This window comes from Anguilla anguilla, chromosome 3, assembly GCF_013347855.1.
Source record: "Anguilla anguilla isolate fAngAng1 chromosome 3, fAngAng1.pri, whole genome shotgun sequence".
Classification (NCBI taxonomy): domain Eukaryota; kingdom Metazoa; phylum Chordata; class Actinopteri; order Anguilliformes; family Anguillidae; genus Anguilla; species Anguilla anguilla.
The window spans coordinates 49,111,132-49,130,414 of record NC_049203.1 but is presented as its reverse complement, the minus strand read 5'-3'; the positions used below and the strand labels follow the sequence as shown (position 1 = coordinate 49,130,414).

Below are 19,283 nucleotides of genomic sequence, written 5' to 3'. Positions count from 1 at the left end.
ACCTAATTCCCATCCAATGGTCTGAAGTGTGTGTATTTTACAAATGCACACACAGTAAGCAAATGTCACAGAGAAAGAAACGTGGCGCACAAGAATTTGATTAGATTTTTTTACATTTTATTTTTCTTAATCACTTGAAAGCGTACAAGGAGTTCAATACCTTGATGTTTTTTAATGACATAAGCAAGGATTATATACAGGACTATAAACTGTCAGCAATGTTACAGAAAATGAAATTTACACATTTTTTAATAATCTGTGATAAGTATTCCATCATTAATAATAGACATAACAGAGATCCAGATTTGTTTTTCTCTGTACTACAATACTTGCTCTTTACAGATATAAAAATATTGGATTTTTCTTTGATTCATTCCATATAATATACCTGTGCTGAAGAATGCATCCTGGATGGCCTCGTGTTATTGCCATAATTGTGAGGGTACAGTAGCAATCAAAAGAAATGACAAGGAATGGTGGCCTCAAATATGTACCATTTCTCCTTTTTTAAATACTAAATAAATGTTTACAAAGTGCAACACAGATTAAGAATCTAGCTGGACCGTCTCCACAAGGTGCAAATTACAATACGAAGAAAAATAAAAAAATAAAAATAAGGGGGGAGGGGGTGAAGGCATGGCACTTTTTATACCTGGGACTAGAGGATGATGGGAGGAGATGCAGTGGAGGATCATGTGGACAGGTTGGCAATCATATATCTACTGAGAAAGTAGGAACTGAAAGGGAAACCTTTCCATACTGGTGTAGGTGAGGTGGCTGTGCCACACCCATGACTTCAGTATTTTTTTTAGTTGCTGGGAGGTTTCGCAAAAAACAAAACAAAAAAAAAACTACAGAACAGGAAGAAGACGGGACACCTAGATGTGAGCTTCTTCCTGAGGAGGGGGTGAGTTTTTCCCCAAACCTTTTTTTTTTAAACAATTATGGTCGTTTTGGGGACTTGCCACAGGAAAAAGAGTTAACCAATGGAATTTAAGCTGGTATTTTATGCCCCAGCTGCAAACTTAATGGAGCCAATGCAGCAGGTGAATGGATTGAAGGCAACACCTGACACTGTAGAAGTGCCAGAAGCGTACGTACAGCTAATGCATAGCTATCCTGAATGAGCTAGCCTGCTGAGACATTTTAAAACCTCAAATGCTAATCTAATGCTGGAACAGTCTGAGACGCCCATATTTTTTTTTTTAAACAGTACAAGGCACTGTAGAGAGACTTATGGGCTTCCTGAAGTGCAGTCCTTTCAAATAAAATAATTGGCAAAACACTTCTCTCAAAACAAAATGTATGTTTGATTTTTGATTTTTTTAAACAGAGCAATCTGATTACTTGCGACAGCATTAGATTAAAAACGGCTTAACGAGCCAGACTCTGATTGATACGTTATTGCTGCCCACACTTCGGTCTCTGTAGCTTCGGGGGTCCGTGTCAGTTAAGAAAAAAAGAAGCTTAAAAAAAGGGGCCTGGCCAGTACGAATAATTCTCGACTCAAAAAGTATTTAAAGCTGTGGCGTGTCCCAGGTTCTGCACTGAAGCAAAGGTCAAACCAACCCCCGCAGTATGCTACAACACATACTGTACACAATTCAGAGCGTCTGTTCTGCATGCACGTCCGCCGCATGACAACGACGGCGAATCATTTCCAGCTTCTATGGGCGGCAAACCGGCGATACTTCCTCGTCTTTAAACAGTCGCCTCTAGCGGTGTAGCAAGCCTGCGTGTGTGCCAACCTACGTTCCTAGTCCAGGCGCACGTTGAGTAACTGCACGTTGAGTCCAAGTCGTGCTGTTTAAGCTTCCCAGCCTTGCATGGCACTTCCTGCTCTTACACTGTCTGTACAATAAACCTCATGCAATTTTTATGGCTACTTTGTGTGTAAGCGAAAGGCAATCCTCGAGCTTTGCGTGCCAGCAGACGTGCAGTGCCCTGGAAGACTTGTGTCTGGAGAGGCTGAAGTCCCGGATGCATCACTGCTGGTAACGACCGAGCGCCGCCCGGATGTGAGAATACTAAACTCTGATCATTTTATAACCAATTTTTTTTTTTTTAACCCTTTTTCTGTGCAACATTTCTCGTTAACTATGAACGCAACGATGTTGTATAAGCGGAGGAAACGGTAACGCCTGCTTGCATCACGTTTCAAAAGGTTCAGCGGCAGGCGTTCTGGAGACAGACTGCACAGGAGCCTCAGAAGAGCTCGATTCACAGAACTAACGGGCAGGGAAAGATGGCAGTCGATGCCATAAAAAACCCAACGTTTTTGCGGCATTCTCTGAAACACCTCAGCGAGCACTGCGTTAAATGTTTGCATGACTTCTGACTTGAGCAGTAAATAACGTTTCGACCTGGACTGAGCAAATTCTGGCCTTATATTTGTCCTATGACAGGGCATGGGCTCCAAGACAGTAAAAACATAGGGATTGAACTCCAAGGAGCAGCGAAGAACTGATAGTTACCAACTGCAATGATTAAAACACATATGGAATTAGGGCCTCAGTTTTCACTGAATGGTAAAACCTTTGAAATTTTATTTAAAAAAAAATGAAAGAAAACCCAAAGATGAAAAAAAAAATAAAAAAAAATACATACAATAAAGGCAAGGCAATTCTCAGTTATGGCCATTGGAGTGACTGTATCTTTAAATATTTACCTTTACTAAGAGTATCTACAGAAGCACTTGGCCGTTTGTACACAGTGATTCCTTTACGCGCACCCCTTTATTTCTCAGGATCTGTAAAAATGACCTTATTTACAAATTTGTACACCCACCCCCACTGAGCGTTCTCCGCCTCCCAGAGGCCCCGTCCACTTAAAGCAGGATACCTGAGGTTTCAAAAGAATGCTTCAATCTGGGCTCCCGAAGCACGGCTCCCAAACGCACACTTCAGGATTTCAAGGTAAACAAGGAGGAGCAAGCACGCGCACACACACACGCACACATGCACACAAACACACACGGACACGCACACACACGGACACGCACACACGCACACACACCCACACACACGCACACACGCACGCACGCACACATGCACACACACGCACGGACACGCACACACACGCGGACACACACGCGCACACACACACGCACACACGCACGCACACACACACGCACACACACACGCACACACACACGCACACCTAGCACACACCTCGGAAACTTCCGGAGGTTTCAGACGCTTCCGAAAGCCTTCGCACATTTCCTAACTTCCTAAACAAGCCGGGCGAGCTTTTTTTTGTAAGCGTCGTAATTTTCTGGGGCATATTGTGAAGACTCCCAAAACTGAAATCCCAAAACTGCTTGAGCAGGAGATACCTATCCTGAGCCCCCTTGCCCTATGTACATGCGCCGGAGCGAGCGGGCGGGGCATCCGGGGCCCCAGCAGGGCCGCAGCCGAGCGCCAGTCCCTCGCTCACATGCCTCTTTCTATTATGTGCACTATGACGAATGAAGGGAGAGGGGGAGAGGGAGAGAGAGAGAGGTAGGTAGAGAGAGAGAGAGAGGGAGGGAGAGGGATAGAGAGAGAGAGGGGGAGAGGGAGAGAGGGAAAGTGGAAGAGGGAGAGGGAGAGAGAGAGAGAGAGGAAGTGGAAGAGAGAGAGAGAGGTAGATAGAGAGAGAGAGGGAGAGAGGGAGAGAGAGAGAGAGAGAGAGAGAGAGAGGGAGGGAGAGGGAGGAAGTGGAAGAGTTTGCTTTAAGCGGCCGATGGTGGAGGGGCCTCGCAGGAGGAGGGTGGAGGAGGAGGCGACCTGACGGCTGTGACGGTGGGGGAACCCCGCCTCTCACTGCGAGGACGACGCCCGCGCCACGGAGAACCTGGAGGGGGCGAAGAAGCAGGAGGGTGAGGGGCTCCACGGTGCCAAACACGTCTTTCTTTCTTTCTTTTTTTCTCGGAATAAAACTTTACGGCCCTTCAGTTGGCTGGCAACATTAGCGTAGCGTTAAAAAGAAAAAACAGGAATCCATTAGGAGTCCAACTGCACACAGTGTTCCTCACAATTATGTGAGAAGAGCCAGTAGATCAGCAACAGCATGCAGAGGGAGAAACGGGCACACCGCAACCGAATTAAAAAGCCGAACCATGAGAGATTACACATTTCATCTCCGCACCCTCAAAGGAGCCACAATGGCCATTTATTCCAGGAAATCGTCTGAGAGTGCCCCATTAGGGTAATTGCAATGGGGTAATGCCACACTCGCTGCCGCCCCACCAATCCCCATCTGCCATCTATGCACCGGGGGGGGGGGGGGGGGTGAGGAGGAGGTGTCACCATGGAGATTGGCAGCTGACGCGGTTTCCCATTGGTCCGTCCGCTCGAGTGACAGTCGCAAGCTTACCTCTGGAGTCTCTGCACGAGTCCGTTGACCATGGAGTCCGATATCCCGGGATAGGCCTCCTCCGCCAGGAAGATGGCCTCCCGCAGCTCCTCCAGGGCCTCCCGCTTGCTGCTGCCCGCTTCGCTCTGCTCCTTCAGCTGAGGAGGAGGAGGAGGAGGAGGAGGGTAGCTAGGTAAAGCTTACGTATCGAGACCCGCGCTCGAGGTCAGGAAGCTACAATAACAATCCCGGCCGCCCAGTTTCTCCTGAATGGCTCCTGCCCGTCGAATGGGAGCGAAGGGGAAGGCGAGGCTCCGCCCCCCTCGCCGTTTCCGGGTTGTCCTCATTCCACAGGAGCAGGGCTAAGCCGCTAACACATTCAGAGCCACGCTGATGGGTCACATCCAGGGCCTACAGAACACTGCCGGCGAGCCCCTGCAGGCACTGCAGCGGAATGGGATTCGGGCCTGCAAACCCTTCCCTTTAAAACTGGGGAGGGAGCCATTCTGAAGGAAGCGTAACGCAAGCGGGCATCCATGCGGAACGGCCCACACATCTTCTCAAAGAACCTGAGCGTAACGCATCCCCATCGCTAATAAGCAAACAAAACACCCCCCCCCGGACACAGACCGGCCACTAAGGGAAGAATTACGCCTCTTATAAAGGAAGGCTCTTACCTCAGCGAACAAAGGAGAGATAACGGTCGACAGGCTCTGCGACAGGGGCCTCTTTGGAATGTCTTGTGCCTGCCGAAGAGAGGAGGAGAGAGCAGAGACGGGGTCAGACACGCTCGGCGCTGCACGTGGAAGAGCACCCCCAGGCTAACCCTAACCCTAACCCCAACCCTAACCCTAACCCTAACCCTAACCCCAGGCCACCGGGCTCAAAGCCTTCCGTGCACCGGAGACAAGCGGAAGACAACAACGGCCCGCGCGTGCCGATTAAGCGCAGCTTCGCGCGCGTCTGCGCAGCCGAGCCGCATCCACCTGGGAGGACGAGCGACGGAACGCGACCGCTTCTCTCGGAGAAGGCGACGTTCGCGATGCGGCCGGCGTTTCGAAACCACTTCCTGCACAAGGCGGCGCCAAGCGAAGCAGGAAGGCCCTCGAGAAAGAGGAGCGCCAAAACAGAAAGGGCCGAACGCCTCCTCTGCGTTCTGAACACGCACGCCGCTTCACGGCGTGGCGGCGCGCGGAGCGAAAATAACCCGGCGGCAGCGAGCCGCACGTCTTCATTTCAGCTGAACGGCCGTTCGCGTGCGAAGAGAACATTTCATTACCTGGTTGCTCAGCAGACGGCTTTGTGCAGGGTGCTCCACACAGCTTAGGTCTGACATCTCATCCACTCAGAAAAGGAGGATATTTTGGGAAACAGCCCCGGGTAAGTGTCTGCCTGGTCCCCTGTCTGAGACGCTAACCTGTAGCGCTCCGGTTAAAGTCATGCTCCCTTAAATCATTTTGCCACCCTGGAGCCCCTGGCTAACGGTGGCCCCATCCCTCTCTGATGGGCTTCAGAGGAAGTCATTACTCCTCTTATCACTGCCTGTGAAAGGCTACAACAGCCCCGCCTGACCTCACCAGCTGCCCTACTGAATCAGAGCGCTGTACCGCACAGTCACAGCCAAACTACCTGTGAGAGAGGGCATAGCAGCCCCGCCTGACCTCACCAGCTGCCCTACTGAATTAAAGCTCTGCATCACGCACTCAGTCACAGTCAAACCACCTGTGAGAGAGGGCATAGCAGCCCTGCCTGACCTCACCGGCTGCCCTACTGAATCAGACCCTGTACCGCACAGTCACAGTCAAACTACCTGTGAGAGAGGGCATAGCAGCCCTGCCTGACCTCACCAGCTGCCCTACTGAATCAGAGCTCTGGATCGCACAGTCACAGTCAAACTACCTGTGAGAGAGGGTATAGCAGCCCCGCCTGACCTCACCAGCTGCCCTACTGAATTAAAGCTCTGCATCACGCACTCAGTCACAGTCAAACTACCTGTGAGAGAGGACATAGCAGCCCCGCCTGACCTCTCCGGCTGCCCTACTGAATCAGAGCTCTGGATCGCACAGTCAAAGTCAAACTACCTGTGAGAGAGGGTATAGCAGCCCCGCCTGACCTAACCAGCTGCCCTACTGAATTAAAGCTCTGTACTGCACAGTCACAGTCAAACTACCTGTGAGAGAGGACATAGCAGCCCTGCCTGACCTCTCCGGGCTGCCCTACTGAATTAAAGCTCTGCATCACGCACTCAGTCACAGTCAAACTACCTGTGAGAGAGGACATAGCAGCCCCGCCTGACCTCACCGGGCTGCCCTACTGAATTAAAGCTCTGTACCGCACAGTCACAGTCAAACTACCTGTGAGAGGCTACAGCAGCCCCGCCTGACCTCTCCGGCTGCCCTACTGAATTAAAGCTCTGTACCGCACAGTCACAGTCAAACTACCTGTGAGAGAGTACAGCAGCCCCGCCTGACCTCACCAGCTGCCCTACTGAATTAAAGCTCTGCATCACGCACTCAGTCACATTACCAGTGAGAGAGTACAGCAGCCCTGCCAGGCCTCACTAAGCTGTGCCCTGCCTACCGTAGTAAATTTCGGCAGTTTTGTGCCTTTATAGGGCACAAAGTAACCTTATTTGTACCACATCTGCCCACATTTAATATGTATCTATACATCATTACGCAATGTAATCTGACATAATTCCATAAAAATATCCTAAATATGCCCTAATGGTTTATGCAAATATGTGATTGATCTCTTCACAATGGAATGAATGGGAAATGGTTCAGGACTTGGTAATTCTATGCAAATACCCGAATTATGCAATAATCTGTTATGCAATTAAGTGGATTAACCGACACTGTTTTTGCCTACATGTGCAGATTGAAGTGAGAAACAAAATTCTCAAAAGCCTTTAAGGTTGTGTTGGGTATAAGTAACACCAGCAAGAAAAAGGATGGTGCAAGCATTCTTTGAGAGAATGCACATAAATAATTTAAATACAGCAAGCCGGGATTCGTGTAGACTCAGTAAGTTAAAAAGGCTAATTAATACTGTACCGTATGTTTTGAGTGACAAAAATGAAACACAGTTCAAGATATACGACTATTCCAAATAGCACAATTCCTGTATAATGAACTGTGTAAATGCTTCAGTATACACTGTATTTCCCTCCCAGTCTTGGCATTTACGATGTGTAACCCTTCAATATATATTTAAATTGCAGTAAAGCCAAACCAACTGCAGTCGCTCTCACACAAAGTCACCAAATAAGCCCAATTTTGAGCCAGGAAGAACCCTGCGACATCACCTTCTAAAGCCCCATAGCGATGCCAGGGCACTGAACGTCCATCTGGTCCAGAGGGAAGAGCGCCCCCTACCGGCCATTCGCAACCTCTTCCAGCAGCACTTCCGTGTTCCAAGGAAGGCTCACACCCAGGTAGTACATCCACAGTTCACACCTTACGCGCTTCAGCAGTTTGACATGAGAAAGGTAGCGGGTACGCAGCTGCTGCTGGGAGGTGCGTAGCGCACCCTCGGTGCCCTCTCACCTCGTTCCTCGCCAGTTCGTCAGGCTGCGCTGCTCCGTTGAGAAACTTCTTGGGGTCCTTCTCTCTGATGGTGTTGAAGATCCAGTCGTCGTTCCCGGAGTCGTTGCCCCCAGAGGCCTGTCCATCTTGCTCTCTGACGGCAGGACGGGAGAAAACAAGACCTTCAGGAATGCCACGTGGAAATGTCCCAAAATCTCAGCGCAGGCCATGCGTACAGCTTTTGTTTAGCATGACCCACAACCCACAAAATGTCCACCACATCAGTCTTCCATTTGCAAACCGCATATTGTTCATACAGCATATTGTTTATGACCATGACAGACTGTTCTTACTTATCGAAGGTGAAGAGAATACCTTTTTAAAAAAACAAATTTGGACCGTTTTGACCAGAGATGGCCGAACAAAGTCCTGGAGACCTGGGCCCGCTGGTTATTGTTGTGACCCGGCACTTAATTCATCAATAATGCATCCGATTACACAGTTAATCCACCTCACCTGGTTTCTAGGGTCTGAAGTGGTTGTTGTATTTCAGGTGAAAAGAAAAGCCAGCAGATCCTGCGGCTCCCCAGGACCATAGCTGGACACCCCTGATCTAGAACATTCTAGACTGCGGCCTCAGAAAGAGGGGTATGAGAGAGGGGGCCCTGCCCACGAGGCCACTTACGAGTCGCTCTCGTCCGAACTGGACTCGTCCCGAGTCTGCTCCGCCTTCCACCTCTTGTACCGGTCGATGAGCTCGGTCAGGTAGGACGTCTTCTTGGCGTGCCGGACGATTAGCTTGTGCTTCAGCAGCTCTTTGGCCGTGGGCCTCTGAGGAGGAAGAAGAGGCGGACGGGAGAAGAGGTGACCCCAGCAGGCTCGTTCATTCAACGCTTTAAAACACGCAAGCCGACTACATAAAGGACTAATGAACTGCTGCAAATGAAAAAAAGACTGAGAAAACACCTCCATCACTCCGTAGAGTCTAATTATAAAATCCCACAAATGTGAAGTACGGGCCAAATTTCACTGGATGACACAAATTTAAGAAACATCAAGCGGTTATGTTAAATTTGTGGTCAGAGATAAGAGCAGGCCTGCATTAAAAATCAGTAATCCTTGCTCAGGCAATCCTAGTTCAGGAGTGCCAGGGGGATATTTCCTGCTTTCATTCCACCTGAACTCTAATTATGCAATGGGAAAAGTCGCTAGGCTACATTAGTCATGTGCTCAAAACCGCATGGGGCTTGACCATGAAGAGACCTAGAAAATCCCCCAGGATCTCAGCAGTCCAGGAGCAGGGCTGTCCGATGGAAGGGAACTGGGAACACGAGCGTGGGCGTGGACTTACGAAGCTGGGCTCTTTGTTCAAGCAGGCCTCCACAAACTCTTTGAGGGGTTTGCTGTAGCTGCCTTCCAGGGTGGGCGGGTTGTTTTTGGGGATGAGGAAGAGCACCTTCATGGGGTGCAGCTCAGAGTGGGGCGGCTCCCCTTTCGCCAGCTCGATCGCCGTGATTCCTAACGACCAGATATCAGCCTGAGAGAGAGAGGGAGAGAGTGTGTTTTGAGTTTTATCCCACCTGTATTGTGACACTGTCTGACCTTTTAATACAGAAAGCAAAATCAAAAACCACAAACCAGAAACCAGAAAAAAAACAAGATCAAAAATGAAGCTCCTGTGTTTGCCACTACTGTTGTGTAAGAATCACAGTAAAATATTCTGATGAAATATGTATCCATACTACTTTTTAATAATTATTTTTCTAGCGATTTTATACACCAAGACAGACTGTCAGGTATAAAAGCCCATCGCCTTGTACTTTGCTTTGTACCTGCCTTCTGCTCTTACTGCTATGCGCTGACAGACAGCAAAGGTTGGGTTTAGCAAACACAACGTTCAGAAACAAAGTTAAACGCCAGGCTCTTTCATGAAGGTTTCCTTCTTTTGTTTGGGACCCTTGGGTAACCATTTATGTGCTGATGCAAGCCTGGTCTTAAGTCATGCCCCAGCATTAGGAAAGGCACAGTCTAAGCTTGCAACACAGACTACGAACATCATGCTTCCTCTGCGCTACTGCACAGCACCACACCGATTGGTCTGTTCTACTGTGCAAAGCCACACCCTACTGGACCACAAAGCAGACTCCCTCCCCCAAGTCTTACTCATCTTGGCCATTTACAGAAAACCTCCATATCCTGAGACAGACTGCGGTGGAGGAAGGCAGTAAAAGGCAGTGTGTGTAGCAGTGTCTGCCACCACAGCCCAGAGAAACAGCATCACGTCAAAGCAGGGGCTGGCTACATTCACACTGACACATTCACTCATGGATGCTGCCCACAGTCAATTATTAAACATCTGGAGAAACTCATGGGCTCTTTTTTTTTTTACTTTGTACTCATTCCAGAGTGGCCCCCTGAATCTTTTCTGGTTATGAGGTCATTGCCCCCACTTCACACAACATTTCAGATTATTTCTGATGCTGGGCAGAGAGGGAGCAGTGGAGTGAAATAAGAAAGGCTCAGATGTCATTTCATTATGTCAAAGGACATCCTCCCTTAGGCCTGGGCGACGGGACTTTGAAACTGAACATCGGCGAGAGCGGGCGTGTATCGCTACTTTGATCGTGGTTTAAGTGCCAACATAGTGATATCATTTCTGAAGAGATCGCCCGGCCCTGTTACCCTAACAGAAAAACAGGAATTAATTATTTTATATTAACATCACTAACATCTAAGCTGAGGACATACCACAGCAAACCAATTGCCTACTCTTCAGAAATGGCCCACTTATGAGAACCAAATTATACAAAAAAGCTGTATTTTTCATAGGAAATATTGTAACACACAGAGAGCTGTACTCAGCAGTACCTTCATTTGTTTAAATTACGGTACGTGGAAGCAGGTGTGTTTACTGGAATGTTGCTGAAAGGGCTTTCAGCAAAATATTACTTTTATTATTCTGGAGGATGTGGCTTCCTGAAGCATGCGTGAAAGTCCGGAGCTCCTAATGTGCGGCTGTACTTGTATAGGTGCATGTGTGGGCTTAAGCAGTACTTGTGTGTGTACGGTGCTCTGACAGAAGGCACGCAAATGCCATCGGACTGTTAGCACGGGTCATGCAAATGCTAACCGTAGTGCTGGTGTTCAAATGAACCGTGACAGCATTATCTGCGGATATCCCCGGATTTTAAGCAAGCCTTTCCGCAATGGACGACAGTAAAACATGCATTCTCTCAGACACTGCTCTCACATACGCAATGATGTACCTTCAGAAATTAAACAAACCACCACCCCCCAACAAAAAAAAAAACTCCTTGGGACTGCTTTGAGCAGACAGTGAGAACATGACTACATAGAGCCAGAGTCTTTAACGGTAAGGTCATGTGCATCCTTTCCACAGGAAGCGTGGGGGGGGGGGGGGGGGGCACTACCAGGCTCTTCTCTGCCCGTTTTCCAGCTCTCTGTATAATCCTTCTGGAATGTGTCAAACCCAGGGGGCGGAGCTAGATAGCGGGAAGCAAAACTGTGGCCAGATCCGCTTGGAATCGTTCGCATGAGCACGGTGGGCTCCTAGCGCTGAGAACGGATCGCTCTCGTCAATAAACGGCTCGTCCACCCGCGAGCTGAAATGTGCTAATGACCAGCGCGACGGGATTGGAGGGCAGAGGAGCCGCGGTAACCTCGCCGTCTCCGCCGGGGGGGGGGGGGGGGACGCAGGCGGCCGGGCGAGGCGGAGGTCTCTGCGCCGGGTGACTCACGCCTTGCGTCTGTCGCTGACGGATCGGACGGCGTTTGCGTCACAGCGCGTTCGCTCGCGTCGGTGAGCTCTCGAGAGGTCAGTGAGCTCGATTAGCGCCTCTCTGACGCCGACGGCCCTTCATCGCTAAACCCGGCCAGGCCGCCAGACAGCGCTGCTCAAGTGCGCAGGGACGCCAGTGCTCTGAAAACGCGCAAATAATTCCATCAATTCCATCGAATCACGAATATCCCAAATCAAATTCATTCGATCTGCCTTTTTCAAAACCTCTCCCCGCACTCAGAAGAAGCCTGAGAACCTTATGTTCGGAGACAAAAAGGTCGGACATCAGCCTCAGCGTTGAAAATCTTATTCCTTGTCTGATCCACCCCTGACAGAAGCAGGGTGGGGAATCAACAAAAATGCGCCATAGTCTGTGTTTACACTGGGTACAGTCATAGACAATCCAGACTATTCAATAATAAGTAAGAGACAGAAACTTGAAAGGAAATATGCAAATAAATGTTTCCCACAGAGAGCAACGACAATCAATGTGCTTTCCAACTTTGGCAATTTTCTCTCGTCAAATGCACACGGATTACCCTTTCAATATAAAGTTAATAAATAAAACATCCACAAAACATGTTTTGCAGTTATATTCCACTTTGTATTTGCCAGTAAATTCTGTTTGTCCTCTTGATCCTATCAGGGTGGGCTGTAGGCACTGGGGCGACGCTCACCTTTGAGTCGTAGGCAGACTGCTTGATTACTTCCGGGGCCATCCAGAAGGGCGTGCCTACGAAGGTGTTCCTCTTGATCTGCGTGTCCGTTAGCTGCCCCGCCACGCCGAAGTCGGCCAGCTTCACGTCTCCTTGCTCCGACAGCAGGACGTTGGCGGCTGGGGGGGGGGGGGGAAGGTACGGTTCAGGGCCTCCGGCGAGAGCTGAACGGACTCAGCCGCGACCCTGCTACACGCTACGTATGTGATAAACCCCAGGGTTAGCGTGTGCTAGTACATTCTGCTAGGAAGGATGGTGCCCTCCTAGCACTTTTTTTTGGTATAGCATCATGAACGCTTGAGAGCTTCCCTCAAAACCATGAACTTGGAAATACTGTCAATGCTAAGTATGAATGTTATGGACTGAGCCCCCCCCCCCTTCATTGGGCTCCTGCCAGCCATGCAGCCTGCAGGCCAATCACAGACGCACAACTGCGGGAGGTGCTCAGCGATGCATGCTGGGTACGCGGTCTGCTAAGGCATAAGGTCTCCGTGCTCTTACAGAGGGAGAAAATGAGACAAAGGACCTTTTTGACAACCCAGCTGAAAAATGGAAAACTAAATGCACACCAGCACGTTTCACATACATATACTGAAATGGTTTCCCATCGCATTTAATGGCGAACATATCACCATGGCCATTTCACATATGTTCCTTTTTAGATAGCTTATCGGGCTTATTTAGGCATTTCATTAAAAAAAAAAACCTCACCCAGATCGATTTTATAATCTTTTTTATTTTCAGGGGATTGCTTAGTAGAAAAGGCAGGATATGGGCTAAACCTTTTTTTATTTCTCGGGATTTTAGATGAAGGTTAATCACACTTGGACTGGTGGAGTGCAGCGGCAGCAGGGAGCTCTGCTGCAAGAGGACAGATAACTGCCTCACTTTATGCACCTGGAGGAATAGCCAATGAAAAAAAGGCTTATTCGTGCTATCGATGGCAAGCCCTACTGTAATACACTGTCTGGAAGAGGCTGTAATTCAATCTAGCTTCACATTGGTTTATGGTAACTCAGGAGTTAGAGGCGAGAGGGCAATGCGGTTAGCCCAAATTCAGGACACAGGGGTAATGCAATGCCTTTTCGTGTGATAAACCCAAAACCATTACCTTTAATATCTCTATGAATTTTCTTTTCTGAGTGCAGGTATTCCAGGCCCTTGAGTATTTCGCGGAGAATGGTGGCGATCTGCGTCTCGTCCAAAGCCCCGGGCTCCAGCTGAAATGACAGCACAGTCTCAGCTCTGCGCTGCAGTCCGGTCCGTCTCAGAGAGAAATTAACCGTCTAAACGATACTGAACGCTGAAACATCGTGATAAGCCCTTCGGGCTAACGTTCTCTCAGTTACGCGACTGCATTTTCGCTAAGGGCTCAAAACAGTTTCAGTGACCTCCCTCACTCATGAACAGTACCCCCCCGTTCATAGTGCGGCCTTGCAGGCAGGCAGTCACTCACCAAATCCAGCGCTGATCCCCCTCCTAAATATTCCATAATAATCCATAGCTTTGTGTCCTGAAAAAGAGGGAGAGAGGGAAATTCACAGAGAGACAGGGAAAAGGAAAGCAGAAGTTCAGGCAAACCAGACGACCGTCGCATCTGTAAAAGCTGACAATGAATGCAGAGTCACTGCTGCCAGGACTAAACAATTATGGAATATCACCTTCACATTTGGAAATAAATATGTTTTTATACGCCATTCTAGTTAGTGCATAAGGTTGCAAGCTACAGCGGTAGTCCAGAGAAATAGACTGTAAATTTACAGGTGTTAACACTGGACCTGATGGTCATACGTGGGTTTATATCCTGGGATGGACAGTGGTGTCATCTCTTTGTCCAATGCAGTTTACCTCAACCGCAAAATCCCAGCTGAATTACTGCGTTATGAAAAATACATGATGCAAAACCTAAAACTGCCCCAGATAGGAGATTCTGCTGAACAGATGAATTGCGTTAAATGATCACTTTACTGGTTTGCCACACTGAAAATTCCAGTGCCTCACTACATTGGCAAATCTATTCAACATAATTGACAATATAGCCTACTGTACTAATACATTTCTGTCAAAGCAGAACTGCAGCATTTCATTTGAATAAAAAGGAGTTTTATAACAGAGATAAAATGGCACGCAGCTACCAACTTTTAAACCTTTAGGCGTGGATGTGTGTCTCTTCGGTTCATCCAAGTTCCCACCGATTCTATATACAATATAAATACGGCTCAATGCAGCCTCTTCAGTAATCCCCTCCCCCAGAGAGTTTATGGAAGCCAATCGAGGACATTTGCTTGTCACGAGCGAGCCAATTAAACGGTAGACAATTAGGTCGCTTGAAGCATGAGAGCCAGTAACTAGGAATAAAAAGTATGGGATGATATGCATTTAAATAATGCATTAGTTAGGATGAATTATTTTGCTGTGGGGGATGTTGTGAAGCTACCAAGCGAGGAGAGCTTTTTGGTACAGCCGGAGGAGTATGCACACGCACACACACACACACACATACACACACACAGCACAGTAAAACTCCAGTTTAAAACAGCAGCCAGCTGTGTGAGGTTAGGCCTGACACATAGTAGCCTTACCTGACCCGCAACACAATTAAACTACACTGAACTGATTAAGCCACACTTTTTCCACAGGCAAAAAAACAAAATGCATAATAAGCTAAACTGCAGCTTCCCTTACATAGAGGGGCTGGAGAGACATCAGGGATCTCCACACAGGCACTTAAGTACAAGACAGTAGGGAAATGTTATGCAAACACACTGCTCATAAATAACATTTAGCATCATCACAACAGCCAAACTGCTGATAGATGAAAGACGGAGAGAGACAGAGAGATTGCATTTAAACACAGATCACCTTTTACTACATATCAGCACACAAAGAGCCATTCCCTAAAAGACCAGGGCTCTGTGTCGGTCCACATTTGTTCCGGCTAAGGCGCTTGGACAGGGTGGAAACGTGCTACTCGGAAATGCGCCTTGGGCTGTCTCCCAAAAGAATAAAAATACCTCCACACTGGGTACAATATTCAACCCCATAATGCATGAGAGCACGCTATTAAAAATCTCCAAATATAACCTCTGCTGGCAAAATGGGCTTCTCGTTGCTTGGGATGCTTGGCGACAGTCCTCAACATGAAAAAAAGAGAGTCTGATGAAATGTGTTAACATCACCCCTGCAGCCTCCAAGGGGCTGAAACGCACAGCCAGCGAGCTCATGCCTGAGCGCGTCCAGCGTCTGCCCCCGATTAGATGCTCCCCCTTCAGAAGGGCAGTCATCCTGGGCGCTGTGTGTGGGGGAGCGCATATGGCCACAGGGCCTACTGAGCGCGCTCGCTCTCCCCCCCCCCCCCCCTCTCTCGCTGGGCTGCGGTCTGGTGCTCCGCCCGGACTGCTACAGCAGGTGAGCCGTCTCTGCTCCAGGACTGGCCCGCTGATCCAACAGCCTACCGTCCTCCACTCTCAAAACATTACATTACCACCATTTTGTAGATGCTCTGATCCACAACTGCTCACCATTATTAGATAGTATCCATTTTTACAGCTGGATTTCCCCTTAAGCAATTATAGTTAAGTACTTCACTAACATGGTAGTGTCTTAACCAGGAATCAAACCTCCTATTTTTGGGTTACAGGCCCAGTTCCCCACCCATCATACTACACTGGCCGCACCCTGCACAAAGGGAGTCTCCAACCCTCCATCGCCTCCGACGCCGATGGTAATGAGCTCAAAAATGGCCTGCCGCATGTCGCGATGCTTCCTGTTGTGCAAGGGTTTTAGGGAATGGTTTTGTGTCTGGCAGAGGGATTGTTCTGTCCTAATCTGAGCCGCCCATTTCATCTCTGAGCGATTATGGGGAGCCTCGCCATTACGCTGGCTTTTTCAGGTGACACACAGACATGTAGTGGAAGATAATGCAATACCACATAATGGAGCCCTGCCTAGAATTGCATTAGAGAGTCGTTCAGGTTTACCACAGCAACATTCATGTTTGTGCTCTACATGAGCTAGCCTCATACGCAAGACTGCAATTTGCCAGTAAATTTGGCCCCTCTGGTCCAAAGTTAAAATTTCTCCTCGTTATAGTGAAGTGGCAGCCTGTGTAAAGTACTTGGATGGAAAACAACATAAAACAGAAAAATGATAAAGCATACATACAACACTTTAGGAATGAAGGCCTCAGTTTAAAGGGATATTCCACCCATAAAAATCTAAATGTCTAAACGTCCTTATTTTCTACTTACATTGAGTGTTATTGATCTATCCAGATAATCTTCTTCCAACATGTTCCCAAATTATATTTCAACATGAGCCATGAGATCTGCCCGGAAATACAACTGACTCCAATGGGCAAAAAGCTGCAGCTCTAAACCATGTCTAAATCACCTTGCACCAACTTTAGCTCATCTCATTTGACCACGTAATGACTTGGACCAAGGTGCGCTTTTCTGAATCCACTTCAGATTTTAAGTTTGTAGCTAATAATGCAGTGAGTGCCAAAATCTACTTGGAACAGGCTTACAATTTATATTTGTACCAATAATTTTCTCTGAAATAAGTCAGCCTGGAGTTCACAGAGCGCTCCAGCCTTATTTCCCTCACACTGAGTTCCCAGGATCAGTCCCTGTCCCACACTCCGTGGCCATAGACCACTTCAGCCCTGTGCCTCCCCTGCCCATGTCTTGACGCAGCCTGGATCTCCAGATATACCACGAGCTCCTCTAAACTGCACTATACTGAACTATACAATTTGGTCTCCTATTATTCCTGTTAGCCATCACCTCAACTGTAACTTGTGTAAACCCATTTTATTTGCTGTGATAGATCCCTTATTACATTTCACCAGGCTGGCCAGTGGAACATGAGCTCCCCCTCTACATCCTGGTTCCTCCCGAGATTTCTTCCCATTGGGGAGTTTCTCGCCACCGTTTCGAGGGTTTTCTCCCGACTGGGAGTCTTTTTTTACCTCATGTACTTGCTATTTGACGGTTTATGCGTGGTGTTTGCCCTGTTTGGTCTGTTTGCTCTGTCCTCTGAGCTTGCTAATCTGTAAAGTGCCTTTGTAACAGTTCTCCGTAAAAAGCGCAATACAAATAACATTTAATACAATTGAACTGAATGACCAGGTGACTGACCAGGCAAGCCAGTTCCTCTAACAGAGCATAAAAGAGCAGTGAACTCAGTACCGCTGATAAAACCTGATAGGCATGCACTTGTACCAATAAATTTCTCTGGAATAAGTCCTGTTTGATTTGTGAGGTGATTGGATAAATTCGATAATAACCAAATAAACTTCTTCAGCTAGTTAGATGTCGTCAGAATCTCATAGGTTGAAAGCAGTTTACGCAGGAAAATACACAGATGTTGGGTAACTGGCATCTCTCATTAGCACACGCCCCCCCCCCCCCCCATACGAAAAGCACTTCCTTTTTTCATTAAGCGTTCCTCCACTATAAACATCTGGACTAAGAACACTCAATGCAAATATAAAAAAATGAAAATGTATTTAATTGGAGGAATATCCTATAAATATCAGAATTAAAAAAAATATAAATACTTTAAATACTTTGAATTCTGTTTGCAGTCCCTCCACAGCAACATGACACATTTTAAACTTATTTAAAATGCAACCCACCATAATGTCAGAAGTACATGCTCGGTGGTCTTTATTGTTTGGTTTTATATTGTAGCACTGTATTATTTTCCCACGTGTTACTGTAGGGAAACATGACTCTTTTGTCTGCACCTCCATCGCAATGTAAAAATGTGGACTGTTGAAAGGTTAATCACTACCCTGTCAGTCTGCTATGGATCACGCACTGGAATGGAATGCACCTGTCAGCATGGCTTTGTGGTTGCGCACGCCCATTCTCCATGCCCGTGAGTGTCACTGGGCTCAAAACACCACCAACGGCGAGCCAAGACTGTCACCTGCTCTCACCTTTCAACAGGATACTCGTTCGCACCTTTTGAATGAATGCCTTGGTTTACCAGACGCTGAGAAACACCACCACACACTTCTCAACATAACAGCAGGCAAATGGCTGCCAGTTCAGATCAATGCAGCGAACAGGCCAAGGGTGGCAGAGCCAGTATGATGGTACATTTTTGTCAGCTGTGAGGCTACTGACCCAAAGCAGCTCCTCTACACCAGCCGGTACAGAATTCAAGTAACATACCGTGAGGTTATGTTAGTGAAAACAAATGTGTCATTGTCATTCATTGCATGATTTATGATATTCAATTAACTTGCGAAGTAAGCTAATGTTGACATTAGCAAGCTAGTTTAGCCAGATGAACATTAACTAGCTAGATTAACATTTGCTAATGTCAATTTCATTCAGGGATGCAACTAATAAGCATTTACTCTATTTTTCACAACAGTAAAGTCACAATGTAAATTAATTTACATGGTCTCAAGTCAAGTTATTATAACACATCTTATCTCTACATATTTGACTTTGGCTAGAATGGCAAGGCACAAGCACAGAATAATTTCAAGGGTGCATGTTAGTTATCTGGCATTTTTAAAGTGGTAAAAAAGGAGGCAAGGCCAATATGGTTTCAATGGAACAAAAACAAACTTCCTTCCCCAGCAAAAGTAGATAGATAGCTAGCCATATTTAAGCTACGAGCTAATTACATTTAATCATTTTTCATATAACATGTCTACAGTTGTACCTGTGCGGGTGCTACTAAATTTGTCACAGCCACAAAATTCTCAAGCTTACTTGTAGCAATGCTACTGCCCAAAAAATAAGCATACAGCCCTTTAACTATAAGCCACTGAATACACACTATACTCAAAGTACAGCCAAACAGTACCAAAAATATAACCCAATAGAATTATGAAGACAACCTAATATTAATAGAATTTTGCGTGAAGATGTTTTTGTCACT

General features: G+C 47.5%; 1 protein-coding gene across 1 annotated transcript in view; it reads right to left on the bottom strand.

The window, feature by feature from the left end:
- Positions 1–3,626: 3,626 nt before the first annotated feature.
- The window catches only part of LOC118223439 (serine/threonine-protein kinase 24-like), a 33,964-nt gene continuing 18,307 nt past the window's right edge, over positions 3,627–19,283 (bottom strand). Inside the window, exons 3-11 of the mRNA XM_035409952.1 lie at positions 13,834–13,890; positions 13,489–13,597; positions 12,339–12,496; positions 9,214–9,399; positions 8,548–8,693; positions 7,884–8,016; positions 5,013–5,081; positions 4,357–4,493; positions 3,627–3,834 (exon numbers count right to left, since the gene is read on the bottom strand). Coding sequence (XP_035265843.1) covers positions 3,801–3,834; positions 4,357–4,493; positions 5,013–5,081; positions 7,884–8,016; positions 8,548–8,693; positions 9,214–9,399; positions 12,339–12,496; positions 13,489–13,597; positions 13,834–13,890 — 1,029 coding nt within the window. The 3' untranslated portion in view covers positions 3,627–3,800. The remainder of the gene's footprint in view (positions 3,835–4,356; positions 4,494–5,012; positions 5,082–7,883; positions 8,017–8,547; positions 8,694–9,213; positions 9,400–12,338; positions 12,497–13,488; positions 13,598–13,833; positions 13,891–19,283) is intronic.